General features: G+C 37.5%; 1 protein-coding gene across 3 annotated transcripts in view; it reads right to left on the bottom strand.

Annotated features, from left to right (window-relative positions):
• The window catches only part of Hecw2 (HECT, C2 and WW domain containing E3 ubiquitin protein ligase 2), a 373,687-nt gene that overhangs the window by 136,413 nt on the left and 218,257 nt on the right, over positions 1–19,017 (bottom strand). For all 3 annotated transcript variants that reach the window (XM_047544667.1, XM_047544666.1, XM_047544668.1), the window contains one exon: positions 3,605–3,712. In XM_047544667.1, coding sequence (XP_047400623.1) covers positions 3,605–3,712 — 108 coding nt within the window. The remainder of the gene's footprint in view (positions 1–3,604; positions 3,713–19,017) is intronic.

Genomic DNA, 19,017 nt, shown 5'->3' on the forward strand with positions numbered 1-19,017 from the left:
GAAGGGACTCGGGGAGGTGGCATTTAGAGTGGGGGCTCTTAGAGTAAAAAGAAGAGGCCGAGGTCATGCCCTCTCTCCCAAAAAAGAGCCATCCCGTGACGAGTCTATTTTGAGAACACGCTGACCTGAGCGCTGACACTCAGAGATGAGGCTCTCTTACATGCTACTTGGATTTCTACTACTACTTCCTAAGCCTATATTCCCTCCTCAAGGCTGAGGCACATAAATATGGGAAAACACTATATAGCTTCTACAAATTTTTGTTTTGTTTTTATCCTTAATAATCATAAAGTAAGGGGCTGGATTTGTGACTCAGTGGTAGAGCACTTGCCTGGTATGGGTGAGGCACTGAGTTCGATTCTCGGCACTGCATATAAATAAATAAATAAGTAAATAAATGTCCATCAGCAGCTAAAAAAAAGTTTTCAAAGCATATTTTAAAAAATAATAATAGTCACAAAATAATATATATCAAGTTACTACCTCTAAACTTGCTCATCAATCCAGGATTACTGAGTAGTTAAAATAGTGCCTGGTGTAAAGTTGGCACTCAATAAATATTTCATGATGGATGGGGAGAGAATGGATGAGTGAATAGAAGGAAAGAGAAAAAGTCGATATGAATGAATGAATGGCCATAGTTTATGAAAGAATACATGGAAAAAAATAGACATCTTGGCTTGCCAGGACAACTTTTGAAACTTCTTAAAACTTCGAAACTCAAGAAAGTGTACTGACTGCACAGATGATCCATTTCTAAGCTCACTTGAGGACTATTTGACACTCTTTGGAGGAAGCAAACTCCCTTCCTCTAATGCTTAGAATGGTCATCTCCCCCAAATTAAACCTGCCTTTTTCCTTAATTCACTTAAGAAGAGCCCTAATAATAGAAGCCTGGGCCACCTACCTCCTGTGAGGGCTGATTAAACAAACCAGAGCCATCTGACACTCAGAAGTACTCTAAACAGTGCTCAAATCCAAGTTTGTTCAGGAACCTGGACAGATCAATATTCAGAGGGCTTTACTTTGATTGGACTCCCAAAATAACTAATTTTCTTTCTGAAGATCAAAGGAACGTTTTAAAATACCATAAGTTTTTAAGGTCAGAGTTTGACAATAGTTAGAATTTCAGAAGCTGTGTGAACATCCTCCCATTTTTTTAAGCTCCACCCCATCAGCTCAAAAATTCATCATGCTATGAAGCTCCCTTAGGATTGCTCTACCAGACTCTGGGTTTAAAAACTGACATCTAAAAGACATGAACTTTACTGCTAAGCACTGGTAGAAACTACATGATTTTTTTTTTTTTTTTCACTGCAAAGAGAGGGAGGTATGTCAGGGAGACCTCATTTTGATCCTGTGAAGATAGGCTTATTTGAAAGCAGAATCTTTCTGAAATTCCTGTTCACTATCCCACACTTAAACTATCTTTAGCCTTCAAAACATTACTGAATATTCCCAGGCTTATAATCTGCTATGCAATGCTTTTAATTTTTATGTGTGAATAAGGTATGGAAATGTTAAATTGAAGAGAAAACAAAATGGGCCAGAGGACCTTACTCTTCTCTTCCTTCTCAATTCCTAGCTTCAATGTCAAGTTCATTTCTATTAAATAACAGAACGAGATGTAGAAAAAACATATGCCAAGATAAATATTTACTATACTTAACTGATTATTATATTTGCTATATAGTAAATTTATATTTGTTATGTTTACTGTTTAGTACAGCTTAATCAGCCAGGACATTATGAATCTAGCATTTTTGGGGGGAGAAAGAAAATCAATCACAGCAAATGGTATACTCTGTATATAGGTTTTTTTTTTTTCTTCACATAATGTTCCAAATTACAGCAGTATGTGATACTGGCTTTGTTCCAGGTGTTCCTGGGCTGTGAAATATAAATCTGCACCCTCTGGCAACAGGTAATCATGGCAAGCAGTCTACAGCATTTTGAAGCAAACAAAAATGTGGTTTTGCTTTTTTCCTGGCATTCGGTTGACAATATTTCTCACCTAATCAGCCTCTTAAACTCTGGGATCCTTTCAAAGAAGGAATCACATTAAAAGTAACACCAGCAATTTCCTGTTCCATTTTTCCCACATTCTGACTTATTTTCCTTACCACTTAGTGCCAATTAAAGCCAATGTTGGAAAGTAAAGTAGGAATAGACAAGAATAACAAACCTCCTGTAACTCCACCTCCCAGAAACAACCCTTGTCCAATGTTCCCATATTTTATCCTAGACACTCTGCTATTAGCTGGGATTATGCTGTACTTATCTGCTCCCCCACCTACCCACTCCCCACCTCCTCTTATGTCATGAGTAGTCTCCTTAAAAAGTTCACTCCATTTAAGAGAAAAGCTAGCGAGAGCATTGGACTATGAAGACATTCCTTAGGGGGCAGAAGCAGGATTAGAGAAAGTTCTGGAATGCTGACCAACCAGCAAGAATAATGGAAGAAATTATCTTATACCTTTAATGCCAATTTGAAGTAAGATAGATTAAACTTTTTAAATAACTTTTATAACCTAAGTTTTAGATGCATCAATAAAGATATACATGCAGCAAATTTCCATTTAATCAAATTACACCTTATATTTTAAGGTTTAGTAAATTCTATCCTTAATTACTAGTATTGACACCCTCTCTGTTGTATATTAAATCTCTTGCATAGAAAAATCTTAATTCTTACACAGAACTCTACAACTCAGAAAAAAATTTAAAAAGTTCAGTTTTTCCTACATTAAAGAAAAATAAATTCTCTAGATGTAGATGTTAACACAAACCAACTAGTATATCATCTATTTATTCATCTTCTTTCTATTCCATAAAAATGTATAGAATATTTAGTATGTTCTTAGTAATGCTAGTAGCAAATATAAACACCCCCATTTCACCCAGAATTAAAAAGGGGTGAGATACTTGTGTAAATATATAAGAATTTGTATTTATAAATAAATAAAACATTGAATTAACTGGGCAATGGTTACATTATCTGCAGTCACTTTCTGATTTCATGGTAGCTATGTTAGCAAGTTCCTCAATGGCAGTGTCCCCCAGACTATCTTATCAAAACTTCACAAAGACCAGGATCCAGGTTGTTCTGCTGCTGGCAAAAATAATAATGAAGTATTCTAAAAACAAATAAAATTCTTTAATTAACAAAAATCTTAATTATCCTTTCTGCATCCAAATTTAATATAATTAAACATTAATTACAAATGTAGATACAATGATATATAAGAATTTATAAAGTATTAAAATAACCACACAAAATTTATATGCCACATATTCCATAAGGTATGTAAATATACATGTATTATATAGATTTATATATGCATACATTAATGTTTATATACATGTATATATTTGTGTGTCTGCATATGTACAAATACCTAACACTTTTGTTTTTCAAAATATGTGAACATTCTCTAATGAGCGTTTTCTAAAAACATTTATTTTCCACTGTGGAGTTTTATGACACAAATATGTAAATAATAAACAAATTTTTTTTCAAAAATTCAGTAAAGATTCTACAGACTTAAGCACGTATTTATGTAATACCCAATACTAAACTGATATTTCACACTCAGTTACTTACGTTCCATGAAGTAGGGCCCAGGCTCAATTCTCCACACGATTTGTCCTTTTTGTGTTCCAGTCACACCCCTGTTTTTAGAATCCCAGAAGTTGGCTGGAGAATTCTCATCTGGAAAAAATAAGAAAAAATTTTTAACTTAATTATAACCTGTCTTTTCTTAGCTCTAAGACTAACACATGCTCTAAAATAAATAGAAAAAAAAAGATAAAGGGGAATGAATTTTAATGAACACTATTCTTAATGACTACCTCCCAGCAGATTATTACCCTGAATTTTAAATTTGCATTTATTGTGAAAAGTGGTCAGGGTGGGAGGTTGGAAAGAAGTGGCATTTTGGGGCTTGGCCAAGGTGATCAATGTTGCCAAAAGACAATACTGCAAAGAACAAAGGTACACTTGCTGCTGCTTCAACAAGGAACTAATTTATAAGAAAGGAGATGGGGGCGAGCTTCCATCTATGAAATCCCTATTAAAAGGAAAAGAAATGCAAAACTGGGATAACATAACAGAATTCAAGATGGAATGGAGGGCCAGGGTTATAGCTCAGTGGTAAAGTGCTTGCCCTGGATTCAATCCTCAGAACCTGGGAAAAAAAAGAGAGAGAGAGAGATGGGGGGAATTAAAGGGATGTGAAGCTATGAAGGACAATCTTTTACATAATGCCAAAGGTGGTAGACCTCAGACCAAGATAAGAAAACAGAAAGTGTTTATGTTTCTGTTTGGGAGAAAGATAGAAAGGACAGGGACCCAAAGTATAGATCTGAAGGCAGGATTTCCCAAGCTTTCTACCCTCATGACACACAGGAAATGGTAATATTTTCAGCTCACTGAAAGTCAATGGCAGATAGGCTTATACTTAAGATGACTGCCAAGGATGTCCTGGCTGCCTCAGGCTCTGCCCCAGAACCCTGAAGGCCCAAGGGAATCATATTCTATAAGTTGTTCACATCATATTGGGTTGAAGCTCTGTATTAAGGGCCTAGAGGAAGAGATAAAACTAGAAAATGTATAAAGGAGAATATTTGAAGTTTTATAGGTACATCAAAAAGTGTATAGTGACACTAGTTCTTCAAGTTGCAGGTATCTCATTTGTTTTCCTAGGAAAAAAGATTAGAAATATATTTTAACCCAGAGTTGGAATAAAGCAGGCAGAGTAAATTAAGTTACACTAAAAGAAGAAAGGGAAAAAAGATTCTGAGCCCAAAGGAATGGTTCTAAGAAGAAAATCTTTGCTCTTTCAAGCATGAAAGAAATGGAAAGTGGACCAAATTGAGGAGGTTGGAGGGATTTCGGTCCGTGGTTGTCCTTGGGCCTTTTGGTTTCACCATATGGATAAGCCAAAGAACTGCATGAGGAAGGTCTTTTCATGGCATTTGCATTTAGTACATTAGAAGTCAAAGATTCTTTACTGTGAAAGGCCATGAAACAGTCAATATTTTTAAGGAAGGAAAAGCATAACCCATGGACAGTATCATCTCCTCTCCTAGACAAACTGGGTAAGAAAACACCTCCACTCCACATAGATGTATAACCAAGATGCCACTATTTAGAAGGCACTTAGGCAAAAGCTTCATGCTGGATTTGAAAGATGGCAGGTAACTCTTACAGGTAGAGAGCTCACTGTCTAATCATCCAACATCTTCCTTGCCAACAAAACTCCAATTCTGTTCAAGGCAAAAATGTGCCCAGTTAAAAATAATCACCTCTTCAGAATCCCTAGCAGTTAAGGTGGCATGTCATGTGGTTCCAACCAGTAAGATGTCAGTAGAAGTCCACCAGGTGGGAACTGAAGGAAAATACTACTTTCCAGGTAAATAAAAGACAGTCCCAGCATCCTTTTGCTCCTCCCTTGCCCTTGTGGAATGATGGTCACACACTGAAGAGCAGAAGCAGAAACTGGGAGCAGTGATAATTAGCTGATCCCTGAAACCACCTGTACTTAGGCTTCCCACTACCTAGAAACAAAGAAATTCCTGTCTGGCTAAGTCACTATGACTGTGTTTATGTTATGTCCAGATGAAAAAAATTCCTAACAGATAAACCCACTATCCTAAAAACTGCTCAATGATTTAGACTCATCATTCTTGGCCTGACCTGGAATTCCTGAGAATTTTCTTTTAGGTGGGGAGTGATAAAAAAAATAATGATTTTATTCACTTTTCAATGGTGCATTATAATTACATATAATAGTGAGATTCACTGTGATACATTTGTACATGTACTAGCATAATTTGATCTGTTTTATTCCCCTGTACCTTCCTCCCTGCACCCACATCTCCAACCTCTACTCTACTGGTCTCCCTTCTATTTTCAGGAGGTCCCTTTTTCTCTCTAGTTTCCACATATGAGGGAAAACATACAACCCTTGACTTTATAAGTTTAGCTTATCTCACTTCACATAATGTTCTCCTGTTCCATCTGTTTTCCTACAATCAACATAATTTTGTTCTTTTTTATGGCTGAATAAAACTCTATTGTATATAGATACCAAATATTTTTTATCTAACTTGTCTGTTGACAGACATCAATGCTGATTCCATAACTTGGCTACTGTAAATTGTGCTGCTGCACAAAAGGCTTAAACTATCACTACAGTATGCTGACTTTAATTCTTTTGGATAAATACCAAGAAGTGGTATCGATGGGTCCTATGGTCGGAATTCCCATGCATGACAGATCCAGGCTAGAAAACAAAGATGATTGCTTCACCATCTGAAAGAAGGTCCAAGCTGCTTGAATAAGGAGAGGGCCTCTCATATTTTCACAAATAAATTGACTTACAAGCTATTGGTCACTTGGAAAGCACAGGAGGTTGGACCCTGAAGGGAACAGAACACAGGGACAACAAGTAGAAGGTATCCACCTGTTCAAAAGACTTCTTTAAAAAAAAAAAATAAAGTAGTGATGCATATGGGCAATTTTCTTAAAAATATTGTTTTGCCAGTTTCTACTTGAGACCTCAGGAAAGATGAGGCAGCATCAATCTGGTTTTGAGTACCAAGTATGAGGATCACTATAACAAAAGCATCCATAAGATCATGGCATTTATCGATGGGTCTCCCTGTGGGAGGGTTTTCTCCCCAATTAAGTCAAATTAAGTACCCACTTCTGATATAATAATTTTGGACCACTGGAGAACAGGAACAGAATGGAAGGGCAGTAGGAATTGATGAGAAGAATTATTCTAAGAGGTCTGAGGACAGGACAGAGGAGGTCCCTGAGGTTGACAGATACGTTAGCAATCCTGGAAGGGAACTGAGACAGAAAACCACTGTTAGCACCTGTTATACAAGAGGGACACTAACATTTTCTTTGCTAGTCATCTTCACTCCAAGGTAGAAATGCTACATTACCTGGATATCCCTGCTTAGTCTCATATGTAGGAAATTAGAGAGAATGAATTATGTGATGCTTCCTTCCTTCCCACGCCCTTCTCAAAGAAATAGATTGTTTTAGTCAGCTTTTTTCACTGTTGTAACTGAAAGATATGACCAGAACAATTAATTGCAGAGGAAGAAAATTTATTTGAGGGTTCCAGAAGTCTTAGTCCGTAGAGGGCTGGCTCCATTCCTCAGGGCTCAAGATGAGGCTAAACAGCATGGCAGGAAAAGGTGGCAGAGGGAAGAAGTTCACATCATGGTGATAGGGAAGCAGACAGAGACTCCACTCTCCAGATACAAAATATATACCCCATAGCCACACTCCAATCCCCACCTCCTCCAGTCACACCCTACCACTTCAATTAATCCCATCAAGGATTAATTAACTGATTGGGTTAAGACTCTGACAACCCAATCATTTCTCCTCTGAACTTTCCTGCATTGTCTCACATGTGAGTTTTTGGTGGACACCTCACATCCAAATCATAACACAGGTCTAGAGTTTAGTGTTCAAATCATCTACCAGTTCAAGTGTATTAGGATAAACCATATATCTATGACTTCAATTGCCCTACTTGGATCAGAGCCCATTTGGTTAAATTAATGAGTTAAGAAAAGAGAGGCTGAACCCTTAAAGCCAAATGTCTACGATGTACCCTGAGTATTCAGGTTCATCTAGAGCACAAAAGTTCCATATATAATGAGACAGAAGTCAGAATTAGGATGAGCTGATCTGATCTGGAGCAGAAGCTTGATGGGTCTGTTCTGATTTAAAAACCAAGTCCAAGTGCCACAGCAACAGATCATCCTTCAGCCTTCATGGAGAAGGAGGCTTCTGGGTTATTCCCTGCCAAGCACAGTGTTTATCAAGTAGAAAATACCCATGCAGATTAATATTCTGGTTAATCTAGACATTCTACTTTGATGACTTATATTTCCAATAATTCATTGTTCTGGACAAATATAAACACTTTTGCCATCAAGTCACTGCTAATCTTACTTTTAAATATAAAGTCATTAGAAATAAACCAGTTTAGGAACAATGAGTTTGAATTCTTTATATGTATGTAGAACAACCTCTGCCATTACTATCACTTAGTGCTGCTAGCTAGCAGAGCCCCAGCCACCATGGACAAGCCATGCAAAAGGGAGCCTAGAATGACTCCTTCCTTGGCTTTGCTCCAAGAAGACCAACTTTCCTTTCTTTTTTTTTTTTTTTTTTTTTTTTGCGGTGCTGGGGATCAAACGTAGGGCCTCATGCTTGCAAGGTAAGCACTCTACCAACTGAGCTATCTCCCCAGCCTGAAGACCAAGTTAATTGCTGCTTCAGGTTACTTCTTCCTCTAGGTAGGTTAACCCCTGTGTTTAGGTTGCAGTCAGCTATAGTCTAGCCTGAGACTACGTTTCCAGTGATAGCATTTCTCCGCTCAGACCCTTTTTTCATAGGTTTCTGAGGGCACCATACTTTTTCCTAGATTGTATTAATTGTTCTTTTTTTTACCCTTAACACCCATATTAGGTGACTCGGTTTTTCAAAAATGTCCCTACCCAAAAGAACAATAACTGAATATAAAATGTTATACCAAGGAAAGGATTCTAAGTCCCCTACGAGTGTAATATACAAGTAATTATACATTTGTTTCTTTCTATAACTTGAGTAAAGGTCTTGAAATATTAAAGAAATATCACTGGCCTCTAAAACCAACAATCCATCATTCCATTTATAATTGACCACTTTCCTTACTTATTTCTCTATATAATTATTCCAAATCTGACTCCTTCCTAACTACCCTCTAACTTACAGCAGGTTACTATGCAACCTAAAGCATCCACTTGATGGAGGACACAGGGCCTGACCTCTCATGGCTTTTGAGTCTCCCTACTGCCATCTGTTCCTTACTCATACATACTTCTTTCTTTCTTACCCAGGGTTCTGTCTATTCCCCAAATTGCTTTTGACGTCGTTCCCTCCATCAATCACCTTCTCTCACTTTAATCTTTAGCCTGTCCCTCTAGAGGGACCTTCCACTTCACTTAAAAACACATCAGCTTCCACGGTTTTGTCTTTGCTCTTTGGTCATTATCTTCTTTGCCCTTCCCCCTCATTCCTACTTCCCTTCCCACTAGGACTAAAGTGTCTGTTCTTCAGTTACAATAGAGTCTATAGTATAGGGGGTGTATATTCAAGATACCTGAGTAATTTCCTAGCTGGAATAAAATTATAATAAAAGAGACATTGAAGACCTTTAAGACATATACACAAATTCTGGAGATTAGTGCTCTATCTGAAGTGCATGTGGTAAAGATTTTCTCCCACCCTGTAAGCTCTCGCTTCACATTGTTGGTTGTTTCCTTTACTGAGAAAAAGCTTTTTAGTTTTAATCTATCCCATTTGATTCCTGCTTTTATTTCTTATGCTTTGGGAATCTTGTTAAGGAAGTCTGGTCCTAAGTCAACATGATGAAGATTTGGGTCTACTTTTTCTTCTATTTGGTGCTGGGTATCTGGTCTAATTCCTAGATCCTTGATCCATTTTGAGTTGAGTTTTGTACAGGGTGAGAGATAGCAGTTTAATTCCATTTTGCTGAATATGGATTTCCAGTTTTCCCAGCACCATTTCTTGTAGAGGCTATCTTTTCTCCATTGTATGTTTTTGGCACCTTTGTCTAGTACGAGATAACTGTAGTTATGTGGGTTTGTCTCTGTTTCCTCTATTCTGTACCATTGGTCTGCCTGTCTATTTTGGTGCCAATACCGCACCATTTTGTTACTATTGCTCTGTGGTATAGTTGAAGGTCGGTACTGTGATACCTCCTGCTTCACTCTTCCTGCTAATGATTGCTTTGTCTATTTTGGGTCTCTTATTCTTCCAAATGAATTTCATGATTGCTTTCTCTATTTCTATGAGGTATGCCATTGGGATTTTAATCGGAATTGCATTGAATTTGTATAGTGCTTTTGGTAGTATGGCCATTTTGACAATATTAATTCTTTAATATTAATCTAATATTAATTCTTTACACAAAGAATACAATAATAATTCTTTACACCAAAAGTACAAATAACCCAATCAATTAATGGGCTAAGAAACTGAGCAGACACTTCACAGAAGACTTACAAACAATCAACAGATACATGGAAAAATGTTCAACATTTCTAGAAAAAGAGAAACACAAATCAAAACTACTCTAAGATTTCATCCCACCCCAATTAGACAGGCTATTATCAAGAATACAAGCAACAATAAGTATTGAAGATGTGGGAGGAAAGTACACTCATACATTGCTGGTGGGATTGCAAACTGGTGCAGCTACTCTGGAAAGCACTATGGAGATTCCTCAGAAAACTTGGAATAGAACCATCATTTGACCCACTATCCCACTCCCTGGCCTACATCCAAAGAACTTAAAATCAGCATACTACAGCCACATCAATGTTTATAGTAGCTCAATTCACAATAGCCAGGTTGCAGAACCAATCTAGATGCCCCTCAACAGATGAATGGATAAAGAAACTATGGTATATATACACAATGGAATATTACTCAGCCATAAAGAAGAATAAAATTATGGCATTTGCAGGTACATGAATGAGGTTAGAGAATATCATGCTAAGTGAGATAAGCCAATCTCAAAAAATCAAAGGCCAAATGTTTTCTCTAATAAGTGGATAATGATACATAATGGGAGGAGGGAGGGGGTAAGCAAAGAATGGAGGAAGGATGATTTCATAGAAGGAAATGAGGGGTTGTGGGTGGGGGAAGGAGAGATAATAGAGTGAGACAAACATCATTACATGGATGATTACACGAATGGTATGACTCTATTTCATGTACAACCAGAGAAATGAAAAGTGTATCCCATTTGTGTACAATGAATAATAAAAATAAGACACATAAATGCCTTCTGTAAATCTTATTTTGTTTGGTAGGATTTATATAAAGCATATCCTTTAATGTCTCACATATCTTCCTTAGAGTTGGCCCCCCATAAATGTATAGATGTATAGAGTTGGCTATACATCCATGGATCCTACCAACAGTAGATGGAAAATATTTGGGCAACTGAATATGTACAGACTTTTATTTTCCTTCTCATTATTCACTAAGCAATACAGTTTAATAACTAGTACATAACATCTGCAATGTAGACATTATGCGTAATCTAGAGACGATTCTAAGTGTAAGGGAGAGTGTGTGTAGGTGGCATGCAAACACTGCACGTTTTATGTAGGGACTGGAGCATCTGTGAATGTGGGGGGAGATAATATTTTCCTCTAAGTCTAGTTGGCTGCACATTTTCTCTAAAAACACACCCAGAGAACTCTAAAATCCTTCTAATAAAATTTTCATACCTGTATGTTTATGAATATTGTAGGAACATGATCACAAAAACTTTTGAAAATCTTTACAAAGATTTTCTTGCCTTATTTTAGCAAGCCATGATACTTTTCCAAAGCAATTTCATTTACGTTTTTTGTTTTTAATTACTCTGTAGGGCTACTCCAATTATTCCTATTACTGATACTAAAATTATTTATGTTAAGTCTGCGCTTTCAAGAAAGAAACAGTGTTTACCCAGGAGGTAAAGGTGTAAGATATAAGATTACCCTTACACAACTTTTTTATTAACTATTTAGGGGCTCAGGGAATTTTCCCAGAACGTGTTAATTAGGTGAGAAACAGGCTCCTATTCCTTAAACCCTATATATTTTAGGAGGAACACCTAGGGGTCTTAAATAAAATATCTGTCTAAGCAGACTTATCAACATCTTCACTTTCACTAAACACAAACCATTGTCAACTTCCCTTTAGCTAATTGATCCTCCTGGTCAATGACTGCCCAACTCCATGATGCACAATGGATTCCTGGGAACTTCTATTATTTTTTAATTTTTTTGGGGGGTACTTCTTTTAAATGTAATTTCTGTGCTATTCCTCTAGAGATTTGGATCCATTCGGTTTCAGTCTAGGCCTAGGAATCTGAGTTTACCAAGGACTCCAACAAGGTAATTTTGATACAAGTACTATAAGGATCACATATTAAAAAATTCTAGTCCACGGTTATTTCCAAGGAAATCAAGCAATCACACAGAAGTCGATAATTGCCTATTGAAAGAATAAATGAATGAACCAATGAACAAATGAACAAGCTAACAAATGAGAGGAATGATAGTGAAAGAGACATGTATTTCCTACTGTGAAGACCAAGAACACTCATTTCCTGTCATTAGGAGTTGACAGAGTAGAGGCAGAAGACTGACACATAGATATAACACGATGCAAAAAAAGTGCCATGGTGGAGGCATGCATACTTTGCTAAAGGACAGAAGAGCAATGATTGACACCCTCTGTGACTGTGTTGATTAATATGGCTCTGGGTCTGTTAAATGTACAGTGTCTTGGGGAGATGCATATGGAGATATCCTCTGGGAGATCTACAAGTTGAAGACAGTCATTCAGTTCTCCCATCCATTACACACACACACACACACACACACACACACACACAAACCATATATCTGCACCAGGATTCATACTTGGTTCTATGAGTAGTCATCAGAAGCAACAAACAAGTGGCCATATTTTAAGCTGAATTCTGTGACAAAAGTTACTGTTGTTGCCTGGGTCTCAGGACATTATCCTTTCCTTCCTTGGAAAAGTTGGATTAATTGTATTAATCTATAGTGAGATTGTGAAGAGTAATTTTTTTCAACTAAATTCTTTTTTACAATACTGCAAAATGCTAAAACAATGTAAATGTAGTTTTAATTTTTTTCAAATTCTTCCTTCCCCATAATATTTCAAACACAGAAATAACTATCAGAATTATTTTTAAAAGATTAATTTTTTTTCCTGTACATCATTGTTGGATTTCCAGAAAACATCCTGTAAATAGGCTTTTATGCCAATAGGGGATACACAGGAAACATTACCAGACATATCAAACATATGGGGTCTGGAATTGTTTCTGTATCTATATGAGTATCTACAAGACTTGCATGCAATACCGGAGATAAAATAGAAACAAACAAACAAAAAGAATATCATGCTAAGTGAAATAAGCCAATCCCAAAAATCCAAAGGCCAAATGTTTTCCCTGGTAAGTGGATGATGATATATAATGGGGGAGAGGGAGGGGGGTGAGAGAAGAATGGAGGAACTTTAGATTATGTAGAGGGAAATGAGAGGGAGTGGGGTATGAAGAACGGTGGAATGAGACAGACATCTTTACCCTATGTACATGTATGATTACACAAATGTTATGAATCTACATTGTGCACAACCATAGCAATGAAATGACGTACCCCATTTGTGTACAATGAATCAAAATGCCCTCTGTAAGAAAAATAAAATTAAAAAAAGGATGCTTAAGAAAGAAAAAGCCTTCTTCAAAGTCCTTACTTTCCTATCAATCAACCCAGAGGGGTCAAAAATACATGAGAAAGATACCAAATGACAGATTGTGCCCAGAAGTGAAAAACAATGCTTACAATTGTTTTCTCTTCTTTTTGCTTTAAAATAATTCTATCTCCTTTGTATATTTTTTCAAGAAGAAAAAAGGCATAAACATCTCAGTTGATACACAAACACCTTCTGAATACTGAATTACCTTTTGAACTGAAAATAACTCTGCCTTGATATTGATAATAAAGGGGCCTGACCTGATTCTGGCTTCACTGGGGAATTAGCCAACCTATCTGAGATTGGAGATTTGGGCAGCTACAATTTGAATTAAAATGATCAGTCCAGGTCTGGGCAAAAAAGATGGCACCTTCACCCGGACCATATGACTGCTAACACAGGGAAAATAACTAGCATGTGCTAGGCAGGTTACCAGAACACCCTTCACGTTGAAAGGAAAACTCCAACAGCGACTTTAAGATCTGACGACACTGGTGGGGAGGGTGCTTCACCACTGAATGTGCCAAACTGAGCACCAATTTTATTAAGTGTTATGAGAATATATGAACAAACTCCATCATGAATTTGCAAACTTACCACGCCTTTTAAAGCCAGTCTCCCTAGACTCCAGGTTCCTTACACTGAAGTCTTCTGGATGGAAAGAAGAGCACCTAAGATGTGCTTAGAGATTACAATGGTACCAGACCACGACTGAAACGCACCCACTGGCCAGTATGGCTTCGGAGGTATGTGCATGGCTATTTTCTTATAGACACCAGAATGATTTTCTGAGGAAAATGTGCCAAAGATGGAAGAAAAGGATATCAGCACATTAGAAGGCAAAAAAAGCAACAGAGGCTACGAATAGCTGGTAACAAGTCTTTAAGCTTTGGCTTTGGGGACATTTGTATATTCAAAGGACTGTCCAACGCTACCTAAGGTTCCTAAAAACTCTAAAAAGAGATCTACCATAGTTGTATCACTCCTGGGTATATATTCAAAAGAATCAAAGTCAGCATATTATAGAGATACCTGCAAACCTATGAAACTATTCATAAGAGTTAAGTTATGGAAGCAGCCGAGATGCCTGTCAGTGATGAAAGAACAAAGAAAATGTGGTATATACACAATGGAGTATCATTCAGCCATAAAGAAGAAAAAAATCACAATCACATCACTTACAGAAAAAAGGATGGAACTGGAGATCATCATGTTAAGTGAAATAAGTCAGCCTCAGAAAGATAAGTATCATGTTTTCTGTCATATATGGAAACCTATACAAACAAGACAGTATGCAGGATCCCCCTAGATAAGACAATATAATCAATATAACCAAAGCACATTATATGCAATGAAACTGCACATTTATTATGTGCTAATTATAACAATTTTTAAAATAATAATTTAAAAATATCTGATCATAAATTATTGGATTAAATGATCATTGAGCAAGAGAGAAAACTGCTGGCACTCCAGTGAGAAGAACACTTGGACTTACTTCAGAAAATATTTCCCAAGAGTTTCAGTAGGGCCCAGAATAGCAGATAATAAAAAGCAGTTCAGAGATGGCTTATTAAAAAAAAATCACTTTCAAACACAGGTAATGTCGACATGTTGAAACGTGTCTCTGCCTCGCTCGGTGGCTCCCTATTTCTTTCATAGCAAACTGTCAAGTGCGCTCCAGGACGTGGCTGCCCACCCCAGCTTCCAGTGACGGCCCTGACTTCCTCTTCCCTCCCACCTCATTCCACTCCAGCCACACTGGCCTCCAAGACATCCTCAAGAGTGTGGCCAGGATTCTGCCATAGGGCCTTTGCTCTGGCTGATTCACTTGTCTAGAACTTTCCTCCAGACATGCTGATGGCTCATTTCTCCCTTCAATTTCTTTTTTCTCACAAATCATCCTTTCAGCGGGGTCCGCTTGGACTGCATTTAGAACTGCAATGAGGTTTGGATTGTCCCATTTAATACTGCAACTCCTCCTCCAGCATTCCTGGACTATCCTACTCTATATCACCTTCTAACATACTCTCTCATCCACTTACACACCTGGCATATTATCTGTGTAGAATATAAATCCAAGAGGTCAAGAATTTTGTCTATTCCATCCACTGATGGATCTCAGGTATTCTGCACAGTATCCGGCACATGGTCCTCAGATCTGGTTGAATGAAAGGTGTCCTTTGATTATATGATAATAACCAAATATTAGTATTCTATTGTTAAAATACACAAAAAAAGAAATAACATTCTCATCAAGGAATGCATAAAGGCTTTTTATAAAGATCTTCATCTTGTTCAGAGCAGAAGAAAACAAGAACAATATTGAAAATTCCTTGTAAGCCTCATTAGACTTCTCAATAAGATCAGTTGACACTCACTCTCTAGGGCAAGAATTTCCAATTAATATGCACACTTATTCAAGTACACTGCTGAACTTTCCTCAATACTTAAAACTGCACACATCAATGCACTAAAAGATGTAGAACCTTACGTAAGATCACAGGACTAGTTTCAGGTAGCCTTTGAAACATCTTATACAAGCTCCTTGACAAGAACTTGCACAGAATTTCTAACTTAAGTTTTATTTGTTTTCCACAACCGAACAATTTCTTATACAGGATTTATGAGAACTCATTCTTCAATAATATTTCAGACAGAAAAATGACTAATGCCTTCCTCATATCAATCAAGAAAACTATATTTATTTGGTTATTGCAAACATTCATAAAAATTTCATAGTGAAAACAAGATTTTTGCAATTGGCTGTATCCAATTTTAAGATGAAAATATCAGAAGGAACTAGGTGTTCTTGTAAAATTTGAGACTTAAAAATTTCCAGCTCATTCTAGAGCACATGTTGCTGTCAGCACATCATTTTCCACCAATATGTACAGGGCTATTTCCCTCCAGCAATCACACTTACATAACAAGAATGCATACTTGAGCTCAACTCAAGGGTCAAGTGTGGCTGGCATTCAGTAGGCTGGTAAACACCTTAGCACACAATTCAATATTAGGCTCTTCTAGAATATTCTCTGACAAGGCCAATAAAATGCCCAATTCTAATGTATGTAGCAGGGCTCATGGGACAGCACAAGACTTCTTTCTGCTGAAGAACTTCCATGATAAATAGTGGAGTAAATGCTCTTTTCCTAAAGGTTATAATTTGGACCAAAGTGATAATAAGCTAAAGATAGTTTGAAAGAACATTTCAAACCCCAAAGATAGACGTAAAAAAGCAATTATTGAAAGGATAGAAAAAAATTATATAGATTAAAAATTAATTTGTGATGGGCTGACAGATTTGGCTCCTTGGAAATGTTACAGGCCACGCTATATGGGCAGTGGCCAAACAGACTATTTTGCTCTGAGATTCCATGTTATGTAGGAAATGCTTCTCCCATAGGAACTCCCCACCTCTGTACCCATCATCAGTTAATTGACATGTTTACCAATGCAAAACGACAATTCCTAGGAGATGAAAAATTGCTCTCTTTTGATTCCTATTGCTCTAAACAATGTACCATGTGAACAGTGAATGTGTGGATGTTAGTAACCATTCTAGTTTGTACCTAGGTAAAGGTCATTTTGACCCACTTCCCCCTCTGTTGATGATTTCATGATGTTAGTTTGTAATTTCAAATCATAGCAACAGACCCTTATGATTGATGTGATTTTTGGTATAAGAACCCCTACAACCCTATGGTCGGGGTTGTTCTCCCAAAAGTCATTTTTTGGGGGCACTGTGTGAGACAGTCAGCCGGCTGGCTTAATAAAGACTCTCAAATTTGAACTTCTCAGTGGTGATCAGTCTGTTCTTAAGTTGCACTCCATAACAAATTCAGTAAATATGTACTGAGCATGCACTACCTGCCAGGTACTATTCTAAGTGATAGTGATTCAGATGGGAATAAAAGAGTCAAAGTCCCTGTCCTTGTGGAAATTTTGGTCTGGTGGGGAAAGTGACCCCTAAGCAAATACATAAACATACAATATAAATCCATTCAGTGGTAGACAAGGCTTAACCCAAGAGAGCCAGAGCAGGAGGTAGAGAGGTTGGTGGGAGTGTACTATTTCACACGGCCTGGTCAGGGGGACATTGAAACAGGACTTGAATGAAGCACAGGAGTGAATGGAAGGGACATGTGGAGGAAAACAGACACAAACATAAAATGCAAAGACCCTGAAGCAGGAGTCAGCCTACCATGTTATAAGCATCAAAGCAATGCAGTTCAAGTAGCAAGAAGGAGGTACAGAGTGGGACGACATAAGATCAGAGTTGGCAGGGGCTAGTGTACAGACAAATGTACTAGTAATACTAATAATGGTAGTAAAATTAATAATAAACTCTCAAGATCATCCTATGTGCTAGACACTATTCTAGCATTTTACCTACATTAACTCATTTAAACCTCTAATAACCCTTTGAAAAAGAAACTAATAACTGATTTTTAATGATGAGGAGGAAACTAAAGCACAGACGGGTTAAGAAATGTGTCCAAGGTCACGAAGCTAGTCTATGCAGAGTGAACCCAGGCTCTTGCTCCAGACCCCATGTTCCTCAAAATTAGACCACCCAGCCTGTCCAGACACAGTGAAGAGTTTAGATTCTACTTTGAGGACAACTGAATCACTGGAGGACGTAAAGCAAGGAGGTGAATGATCTATGTTTTCTAAAAAATTCTCTATTGTGTGTGGAGTGGAGTTTAGAGCAGCAGGAGTACAGTTCCTGATGTTTCATGGCCAGGTCAGCACTAAACACGGGAGTCATAACCTGAACGTGACCCTCCTCCCATCGCCCATACCTTCCTGGGCAGTCAGAGTAGTTAGAGCTGCAGCAGATATAAATATCCACCCTAGTGCAAAAGGCCATGAGCCAGTCTCCCACTGTTCAGGACAGTGACCCTAGGAGGTGATTCATCCACCTCCACCCTCTCCACATTAAACCTGTAATTTCACTCTCTATATCCACCATCTTCTTCCCCTCCCTCTCCTTTTTCAAACAACTCCTAAAGTCCCACTTTCTTCATATTCAACCTTAATTAGTCAAAATATAAAGCTCTAATTCCCCATCACTTAGTAGCTCAGTAAAACTTTTTTTAATTTTTTTTTTATTTTTTAATTTTACAGACTGCATTTTGATTCACTGTACACAAATGGGGTACAACTTTTCATTTCTGTGGTTGTACACAATGTAGATTCACACCATTCATGTAATCATAAATGTACATAGGGTAATACTGTCTGTCTCAGTCTACTCACTTTCCTTCCCCCATCCCCACCCACCCCATTTTCCTCTACATTATCCAAAGTACCTCCAATCTTCTCTTCCCCCACCCTGACACCCACCTCTTGTTATGAATCATCACCCACTTATCAGAGAAAACATTCAACCTTTGGTTTTGGGGGCTTGGCCTATTTCACCTAGCATGATATTCTCCAACTCTATCCATTTACCAGCAAATGCCATAATTCTATCCTTCTTTATAGCTCAGTAATATTCCATTGTGTATATATACCACAGTTTCTTTAACCATTCATCAATCGAAGGGCATCTAGGTTGGTTCCACTATCTATCTATTGTGAATTGAGCAGCTATGAACACTGATGTGGCTGCATCACTGTAG

The sequence above is a fragment of the Sciurus carolinensis genome, chromosome 3 (assembly GCF_902686445.1).
Source record: "Sciurus carolinensis chromosome 3, mSciCar1.2, whole genome shotgun sequence".
Classification (NCBI taxonomy): domain Eukaryota; kingdom Metazoa; phylum Chordata; class Mammalia; order Rodentia; family Sciuridae; genus Sciurus; species Sciurus carolinensis.